The 10,036-nt window shown below is 37.8% G+C and overlaps 1 protein-coding gene across 2 annotated transcripts; it reads left to right on the top strand.

Annotated features, from left to right (window-relative positions):
• The first annotated feature begins 438 nt into the window (after positions 1-438).
• Positions 439-6,043, top strand: LOC137829720 (protein TIME FOR COFFEE). Of its 2 annotated transcripts, none has more exons than XM_068636605.2 (12): positions 439-787; positions 867-1,172; positions 1,305-1,456; positions 1,568-1,745; positions 1,831-2,110; positions 2,209-2,266; positions 2,343-2,423; positions 2,511-2,730; positions 2,835-2,901; positions 3,036-3,099; positions 3,246-3,629; positions 3,766-6,043. In XM_068636605.2, the coding sequence occupies exons 1-12, from the start codon at positions 700-702 to the stop codon at positions 5,506-5,508; spliced, it is 3,621 nt and encodes a 1,206-aa protein (XP_068492706.2). In that variant the 5' UTR covers positions 439-699; the 3' UTR covers positions 5,509-6,043. The 2 variants fall into 2 exon arrangements, with proteins under 2 accessions (XP_068492706.2, XP_068492707.2); XM_068636606.2 differs by having other exon boundaries at positions 509-787; positions 1,568-1,697.
• Positions 6,044-10,036: the final 3,993 nt, after the last annotated feature.

Here is a 10,036-nt window from a genome sequence, read left to right on the forward strand (position 1 = left end):
ATCAGTTTTGGTAAATTAGTAATAAAAGTACTACTTTTCTATTTTATATTATTCACCCCACCCAACTGCACCCCACTACGCCTGAGCTGGGGCCTCAGTGCGCTTTGTCTACACGCGCATCGTAAGCGCGTCAAAGTGGACTACGGAAAGATAATTTATTTATGTTATTATTATGGAAAGAGGAAAAGATATAAGTAAAGTGAGACATGACCACTTTAAGTTGGCATTCCATATTCCATCGACAACAACTTTTCTGCCATGTTGGCACTAGCAAGCCGCCACCGTCCGATAGGGAATGATCCAACGGGGCTCTTAGCGCCGAAAGCCTCACCCGCGAATCTGAGCCGTCCCTTTCTGCGCGAGTGTGATGATGAATAGTGAAAGGGAAACATTCAACCAATTTCTCTTTTTCCACAAGCATATGAAAAGGGAAAGATCAGATTATTAATTAACTAATTAATTAATAATGAATTAACTCATTATGGCATTTAATAATTATTATTCCTTTAAATGAAGTGAAGTGAATGAAATGAAAATAAATATATAGAGAGGGCATTGAACAGAGCAGAGAAGTGTAAGGCTCTGCAAATTTTGAGAAACGGTGGTTAATGGCGGAATTCCGGTGACTCGCTAGCTGTTGCGGTTTTCCAAAGCTTTTATCTGTGATTTTGTTTACATGAGAGAAGAAAGAAGAAGCTCATGGATAGAACCAGAGAATCCAGAAGACCATCCGTGGCCTCCTCCACCAGACGCAGACATCGAACTATTGCTCTCAGAGACTCTTCCGGTGTTAACACGCTCTCTTCTTCATTTTCTTCTATTATTTCTTCTGTGCTATTTCTTACACTATTTCTGTTCCGTGATAGAGGAAGGAGCTGTGGAGTTGAGAGAAGGTGTGAATAAGAGAGGAAGGAATCGAGATAGGGATAGGGATTCGGTGAACAGGAGCAAGCGGAGGAGAGGCTCTCACTCGCAAAGCACCGAAGAGAGCGTTGGAAACGAAGACGATGATGTTGTAGACGTTGGCGTTTCTAAGATCCGTTCTCCGAGTAATCCGACGTCGTTTTCCTCCGATCAGAACCATCGCCGGGTCTTCACGCCGTCGAAACCGCCTCCGTTTAAAATAACGGAGGAGATGATCGGCGTTACAGTTCCCAGGAAGGCTCGTTCAGGTTGCGACGATATAAGTACTCTTTATTTTCCTTTTACACTTTTATTTTGGTGTCTCCCGGAACTAACTTTTACTTTTACTTTTCCCCCTTTTTGCTTTGTTTTGTTATTCTGTGTTTGATGTGTTTCCGCAGCTTCTGCGAAAAGGTCTCATGAAAGTTTAGTCTCGGCAAGTAGCGGCGGCGGGGAGGAGCAGAATTTCCGGCAACGGTCGAATTCCCCCGGAGGACCAAGTGTTGAAGTGGCCTCGCCTTCTTCTTCGAATCTTTCTCTTAGGAAGAAGATGGTCTGTGCTAGTTTGTTTTTTATCTCTGTTTCAGTTTTTTGAAAATGACTTTTTTGTTGTTTTTTTTTGTTTCTCGAAGGATTGGGTTCTCAGTTGTGTGTTATATTGCAGAAAGAGATTGAAGTTGTTCCTAAGACATCAACATCGTCTTCATCAGACATCGAGATTGAGATAGCTGAGCTACTGTACGGTTTGAAGACTTCAAAGAACCACGAGTCTTCTTCGGAAAAGCATGAAGCAGGTGTCATTCACCACAACGCCACTGTACCTTGTCCCTCTGAGGATATTGGTCGGTTTCAATTTCTGGAAGTTTTCTCTTTTACTCTTCCCTTTTCTTCTTTTTTAACCTTTTCTTTTCATTGGTTTTTTATCAGAGAAAAAGAAAATGGAAGATGACATCAATTATTCCATCGCGTTTTCGAATAATTCAAGTGAAGAGTTAGTCAGGATTCAGATTGAGCAACCTACTGATGTGGATTGTCACGATGGTCCATCATCAGAGGCTCCAAAAGAGGATATTGGGGAAGACAAGATGAATTCTGGTGCTGGGTTTGGGGATGCTTCTGCGGATGGAAGATCGGTTTTCCCTACAAAGAAAACGCCATCGCACATCAAGTTCTATTCCGATAAACAAGAATCGTCTTCAAACAGAGTGTGAGCGTTAATGAACAATAGTTTTTTTGTTTTGCTCTTGAATAAACATATTTTGATACTGATCATTGTCCCCATTTCGTTGTGGCTCGATTTATTAGGATCTCAGTTGCAGAGGGCAACACCCAGCGAGTAGGCAAGTTTGAGATAGATCTGATGGTGAGAATCCTAGCTTTTCCTGCTCTATTTTCCTTGATTTTTGCTGTCAAATATCTGAAGAGTGCCTTTTCAACAGGCTCCTCCTCCTATGGCGCTGTCCCCGGAACGGGATGAATTGTCATCAGAAACTAAAGCTTTGGCATTGGATGAGGAAATGGTGAGTAGGTTGACCGTAAATCTTGAAATTATTTTTGCTTGTTCATTTTTCTGTTTCATGGTCCAACTCGTCAAAATTCTTGTGCAGAAGGGAAACAGTGTCAAGTTGGAAACAGCGGTGAAGAAGGGGAGAACTCCAGAAGAAATTGAAAAGGCAAAAATGGTCACATTTAAGGAGAAGTTGGATGTCTTAAAACATGATTTGGGGAAGCCAAACAATGACATTAAGACAAACAAAAAATTAGAAGAGAGGGATAGGAATAAGGAACTGCTTACCGTATCACCAAATCCCAAAGTAGAGAAATCCGGTAACTAATTTGATGTCTTTGACTTTTTTAGCTTTTTTTTATTCCGAACCATATGTCAATTTTGATCGCGACCCTTTTTGTTAACTACAAGTTTCCCTCTTCAGTTCAATCTACTTCAATGCCTTCATCAACAGCTGAATCAGGACGGTCCAGCAGTCTCTCACCCACTGGGTATTAGTCTATTATTAGATTATCACTTCCCTAGGCATATGCCTTTTCTTCATGCTTATACTTCTCAAATTTTACTTTATGTTTGGTTATATTAGTAATGTGAATTAGCTAAGGTCGATAATTACAATTGGCAGATACAAGCTGCCCTTGCAGCCAGTTGTGAAGACGGAGAAAACCTCAAGATCATTGACACAGCAGGTATTATAATTTTTCATATAATTTGTTTTCTAGTTGTACGTATGCGAGTTCAATATTTATTCTTACTGTGAGTGGTAATATAATCACTTCCAACCTATCTGTATTTACGATATCATACTCATTTCCTTCATGCTTCATATTTGCAGCATGTGAATTTTGTCCTCTCTCAAAGGCAACCGAAGAGATGTGCAACACATTACTACATTGCTTGTAACATCTTACACCAGCAGTTTACAAAGATGAACCCCCCTTTGCCAGCAGCTATTGGCTCTGGTTCTCTATGTGGCACAAAACCCAACAATGTCAAGTGTGTGCCCTCTGCAGAAAGTATGGCCGTTGGGAAGCAATCTCAAAAACACTTGCCAATTGTAAACCAAAACTCTGCACAAGAGAAAGGTTGGGCCGCAACCAGTAATCCTAGTGTTACCGCAGCCAAATCTTCTAGCAATGCCAATCCAATGGATTCAACTCATAGGGTGCAGCTTGTGTTCCAGCATGGTCCTAATCCTGGGCCACCTTGTAATCCAATGGTATGGTCTTCTCATTTAATTGATTATATCCTACTAAAAATAAGTGTTGTCTATTTTTCTGATTTTATTGATAGCTTGTGTTGTTGTATTGATGACTCTTATTTTGGAAAGTAATGTGATTTAATTTTGAATGTAGCATGGTCCTGCTTTCCTGTATTCTCCAGGGCAGCATCAAGCTTCAGTTACGGCAACTACTAATCAGGCAGGAGCTGTGAACTCTCCTAACAGCACTTCCTCATATAATATATCCCATAGTTCTGTAGGCGGATCTCTTGGTACCTCGTCAACTTTGCCAGTAGTTGCTCCTGCAATGAGCTTTAGCTACCCAAATTTTTCAGCCAATGGTTCCTCTCCGTATATGACAATAGTTCACAACAATGGGTATTCATTTCCTTTCTCAAGTTCTCATGGAGCAGCTGCGGCAATCAGAGGTGCAAGTCCTCCACAAGCAACACATGTAGTTAGTGGGCCTTTCTACTCTTCTCAAATGTTCCATCCACTTCAGCATCCTCAGTCACAAGCACTGGTACAACCAAGTTATCATAATGCAAGCACATCAAGTAGTTCATCATCTCATAAACAGTCACAAGTTAATGGCAGTAATATTTTGACCTCTACAACTATGGAGCAGCAGTCACAAAAGCGACTCTCTCATCTTCGCAAGCATGAGACTGAGACAGGTGGAGGGAATGCACATTCTGTTACTACTCGAACATCTTTCCCTCAGAAAACTGTGCATGGGCAGAACTTTACAATTCCAGTTCAGCCAGTGAACTATTCTTTTAAGCCATCTACAGCATCAGATATTGTTGTTGGCAATAGTGGAAGTTTTGGTGACAAACAACAGCAGCAACAGGCTTTAAAAGGAGCGGTAGAGAATATACCATCTCAAGCATTTGCAATATCATTTACTGCATTTAATGGGCCCAGTGTTCCATCAAACCTTAACTTCTCATCCATGGCACAAAATCCTGTGATACTTCACAGCATGCCTGATATTGCATGGCAAGGATTTCAAGCTGCAAGCGCACCTCACACTACTCAGCAGATGAATTATTCAATTACTGAAACGAAGAGTGGAGGAAATTCTTCGCACCAAGATGATGAAAATAAAATTACAAATGCCAAGTCTTCAAGCAACGGACCAACCACCCTTGTTTTTGATAATTCATCCAAGAATCTTAACTTCATGCTATCTACGGCGAATGGAAACTGGTCTAGTCAACCCGTTGCTTCAACTTCAATAACAAGTGTGCCTCTTTCAAGTAATGCTTCAAGTTCTCAACAGCCACAGCATTCGCTTCAGCTTCCGAAGCAGCATTCTGGGCAACAGCAGCAACCCACTCTGGCAAATCGATACAAAACATCATCCACTAATAGCTCTGCTGGTCCGACTACAAAATTTGCAAACAATGCCCCTGTTTTCTCACAAACTCTTACTCAATGCAAAAGTTCTAGCCAAGCTTCTCACGCTAAGGCCTCGGGTAGAACTGTAGATTCTCATGCACATCACTCATCTATCATGACACCCAATACTCCAACCTTCAAGAGTTTTTCCCAGGAACAAGGGAGAAGTTTGCCTGGTCACATGCAAATTTCTTTTGGTGGAAATTACATAGCGTCCCTGCCACCCCAAGGGCAACAAGTACTCAATAACAACCAGCCTGTGTGTGCACCTGCTCAAGGAACTCCATTTAGTGGGGGCAATATGAAGTCAAATTCGGAAGGTAGTAAAGTTAGTTCGTCAGTCAACGCTTCACAATTTCAACAATCTGAAAATTCTGCTGGCAATGGCCAAAAATCTTCTCCGGTCTGTGGGAGAAATGTCCCATCAATATTAAGCTCATGCACCAGCCACCTATCAGAGCTAAAATATTAGTTACCGTATCACTTTGCTGCACAAGGAATTACCTACAATTGTACTCCTATTCTTTTGTAATCATCATATCTTTTGGAGGCCCTTGCTGCTCTGTTTCATGTTTTAAGCTGCAATTCATGGGTTTTGTTACCGCCCTTGTGGTTTTGGTACGAATGGTCGTGTCAGCTGCCAGGTGCTGGATTTTTGCTTGCCTCTGAGGTGGCAATGATATGAGAGGTGTAAAACCAATGCTGCCATCTGAACATCACTATTGTTAGAGGGCATGTGGTATGACATTTGCTGGTGGGACACAAAGGAGTGGGAAGTTGGGATCCATTAGGCCTGCAATTTTGAAATAGTAGGTAGCATTATCTTGTCAAATTTCTTGGTTGGTTAGCTTCTGGAAGGCCTTTAAGTTCTTGTGGGATCTAATTAAGTTGACATATTAAGGGAATTCTATATATGTGTAATATATGATGATTTTTTTTAGCTCCCATAGCAAAAGATGTACTTAAATTCATTTTTTAATGAAAAAACCTGCACTTATTTCTCTTTAGTTTGATGTTAATAGAGAGGGTGGATAATTGGGATATCGAAAGACTGAGACCTGAGAGAGAACACAACAAATGAGAATGCAAAATTCCCGGGAATGGTTCCTCCCTTTTTCTATTTGGCGCTTCCTTGTTCTTTTCCGTATTGTTTTAGATTTTTTATTCAATGCAGCCTCAATTCCCTGAAAACATAGCAGCTAGCATTCCCCGGTTATGAACACCAAAACATGATATGATGATGCCAAGTGAAAGAAAGTGACTTTACCTGTAAGATGATGATCCTTATCTGTTGTCATTTTTCAAATGTAGACCCTTTCTCGTATGTCGCTTTTTCTTTGGTACAAGCATATGTTGCTTTTTATTTCAGACTTTTTTGCCGTGAAGGGACGGGTCCGTTGCACGGTGCAAGGTTTGAAAGCAAGGCTGACCCTAATACTACAGTCTCCTTTGTCGACATAGAATCAAAGTTTAGACATGATATGTGCCAAATGATCTATATAACGTGACACTCTGTCTGTTGGATAAGAGAATCTCCTCTATTTATGGTCCTGCTGTGTTTCAGATGCTTGTAATGTCTCCTTTGATATCATTGTCCAAGGAATTGGAATATATATATAAAGGGGTGATCCTCATGACAAGAATCATCGTGCATCTAACTAGGCAGAAATTTGTGCCACAAAAGTGGAGTTGTTCAAACAAATTGAGACTAATTGCGACACCTCAGTAACTTCAGACAAAACATGCAAACTGTGTCAATACAATTGGATCACAGTCATATATTGAGAGTATTGACCCAACTTATAATCTTCAAATACACAGATATTTAAACATGAAATAATTAAATTGTTAACAAAAATTACATGACATGAGCATATGCACAACTGTTTTTTTATTTATTTATTTTCAACCGTTGTTATTTATCGTGCATAAAATGATTTAAATACGTAGCATGAAATATTAAGTTTCTCAATTATGTGAGTGTATTTGATTCGTGTAATCATTGACGTGAAGAAACCTGAAATGTCTCCTTCTGATTGGAATAGGAAAGGCTCCTCCTCACACTGGTTTGGTGCATATGTCCTCGTCTCAGATATTTCTTGTCTTCTGCCTAAAAACAGGAACCAAAGATTCTCTTCCGGTTCTTCATCCAGTGTATCAAAGATGCATGCATGTACAATAAATTCAACAAGAAAAGTGTTGGAGATCCCACGTTGACTAGAAATTAAAGTAAATGGGTGCAAACCTTCTGACTTATGAACCGATTTTATGGGGTTGAGTTAGGCTTAAAGTCCAATTTGTAATATAGTATCAAACTATTTTCGAGCCTATCGAGTATTAGGTCGGATTAGCCTTAAAAGGCTTAAAAAAACCAAATCAGGGCATAATAATAAAAAGAAATTGAAATCTTGAAAACAATCAATAACAGAAGCTAAGTAGACGCGAAAAGGGAGAAGAAAACACAAAGACCTTGCATTGGTGGGAACAAATGCTGTCACACCGTTTGTGTGTTTAATTAAAGTCTTTATTAAATAATTAACTTCAACCCATTTAAATAACAAATAATGACAGGCCAATACAATTCAATGCATCAACTCTTTTTTTTTTTTTTGCCTCAAATCGTAACAAAATCTGTTAAGCATATTCATCTAAAACAAAAAACACATGGATAGCTTTTGTGCAAGCCTTATTTAAATAAGTATATAAAAAATAATGGTTTTGCTAACCTATGTGCATCGATTTGAGCTTTTAAAATATTACTTTTAATGAATCAAATTAAAAAATAACAAATATTTAAATGATTTTTTTATTACAATTTGAACTGATATTTACATTTGGTAATGTTCATTCACATATATTCTACAAAAAATAATTACTTAAACTCTTCCTTTTAATTTAAGATGATTTTTTTTTCTATTTTAGTAAAATTAGCTTTTTAATCTACTTAAAAAAAATCAGTTATTCAGATCTCATTTAATATAATCATTATCTTTCTAAAAAATAATTCTTTTTTTTTTCTTCTTTCTAAATTTACAGCTTCATTATTCATCCGACTGTCAATTGTAGATCACATTTGGACTCCTGACAGTGAATAAATCAAAACTACTTGGTCAAAATTTTGATTAGAGTTAGAGTATCCCTTCTTTCTTTAGGAGTTTGAGCTCTTTGTAGGCACGTCTACTTCTAATCAATTACGGAAAGTTAGTTTTACTTTTCAATAGAACCACAAGTTAGATGATTTGAATCTGAAGGTGATGTGATCACAAATATCAAATTTTATTGCAGGATTTGTTGTTGAGTGAAATAGAATGGTTTGGTCACAATTGATTATGAAAGTATAAATAGTAGATTTTGATGATTTTGGTAATTTACATGTCGATTATGATATTGAAGAAGTTCTTGAATATGATTGAATTTTTTTCTCAACTGTTTGAAGTGCAAATAGTAATGAATGTTGGATTTTTGAATTTGAATTTGATTGAATTTTGTTTAGAAATTAGGAATGTATAGATGTATATGTTGACATACGAGGTTAATGAGAGTACTTGTCCAATTCTAAGTAAGGTGATATCATTTTTATCTTATTGATTTTATAAAATACAAATTGGAGTATTGATTTTTAGATGAAAGATTGAAAAGTAATCAATTTTATAAAGTTTCTTTTGATATTTTTCTCATGCGAGAATATAACAGGAAAATTTACCTTGTTCTTGAGTCCATTTTCGCTCAAGCGAGGGGATTCTTACTCAAGCGAAAATAGTACTTGAACTAGATATGTTTTTGTCCTCATTTTTACTTAAGTGAGACAATTTTTGCTCAAACAAAATTATTTTCACTTAAGCTAAAATAAACTTAAACTTTGAAATTTTATTTTGAAATACTGTTTGATAATTTTTTATTGTTTTACTTTTATTTTTCAATGAAGCTTCATGTTATATGTAGTTGAAACAATTAGTTTATGTGATTCTTTTTTATATCTTTGGATTGTTTAAAAATAAAAAAAATTTGTGTGATTAAATGGTGTAATGATGTGTGATGTGAAATATAAAATGTGATCAAGACATAATATTTTCAAGAAAGTAATATCATGTTGAAATTGTTAAGATGTGTATACTAGAGACTCGTTAATCTATGAAATACTTTATGATACAAACCCCGCTGCAAACACCACTGCAACTTCTCCAGCTACATCCCCTCCACATCCTCGATGAGAATCATAAGAAGGCCAAGTTCGCATGACTTAGCCTAGTGGTGAGTAGTGAAAATTGAATTTCTCCAACGACGAATGCTCTAACTTGTTACTCAACATCGAGGAGTATGTCTCACTGAAGGTCATTTGCAGTTGTTGGAGATCTCATATTGACTAGATATTGAGACATTTCATTCTTTATAAGTGGATGCAAATCTCACCTCATTATCTGGTTTTATGAGGTTGAGTTAGGCTTAAAGTCTACTTCATAATATGGTATCAGAGCCATTTCGAGCCTATTCTAGTGAGTGTTTGTTGGGCTTATTAGGTCACCCGCTATCGGGTCGTTATCGGACCACTCATAAAATGTTGTCCCACGCGCGAGCTGTCACTCTTTGCGTGAGGGGTGTGTGTTGGAGATACTACGTCGACTAAAGATTGGGACATTTCATTCTTTATAAGTGGGTGTAAACCTCACCTTATAAGTCAGTTTTATGAGGTTGATTTAGGCTTAAAGTCCACTTCTTAATATGGTGTTGGAGATCCCACATCGACTAGAGATTAAGACATTTCATTCTTTATAAGTGGGTGCAAACCTCACCATATAAGCCGGTTTTATGAGGTTGAGTTAGGCATAAAGTTCATTTCTTAATATGATATCGAGCCATTTTCGAGCCTATTCTAGTGATTGTTTGTTGGACCTATTGTGCCACCTGCTATCGGACTGTTATTTGACCACCCAAAATAAGTTGTCCCACGCACAACGCCGTTTAGAGGTAGGAATCGCAAGGAATAATTAACACTGGTGATG

Source organism: Phaseolus vulgaris, chromosome 7, assembly GCF_051622355.1.
Source record: "Phaseolus vulgaris cultivar YP4 chromosome 7, ASM5162235v1, whole genome shotgun sequence".
Taxonomy (NCBI): domain Eukaryota; kingdom Viridiplantae; phylum Streptophyta; class Magnoliopsida; order Fabales; family Fabaceae; genus Phaseolus; species Phaseolus vulgaris.

What these genes read in the sequence shown, in the direction of transcription:
- LOC137829720 (XM_068636605.2), top strand. Translation starts at nt 700, where the DNA reads ATGGATAGAACCAGAGAATCCAGAAGACCATCCGTGGCCTCCTCCACC. An exon ending in TCCCAGGAAGGCTCGTTCAG is followed by an intron (nt 1,173 to 1,304) that starts GTTGCGACGATA and finishes GTGTTTCCGCAG; the next exon opens with CTTCTGCGAAAAGGTCTCAT. An exon ending in TTTCTCTTAGGAAGAAGATG is followed by an intron (nt 1,457 to 1,567) that starts GTCTGTGCTAGT and finishes GTTATATTGCAG; the next exon opens with AAAGAGATTGAAGTTGTTCC.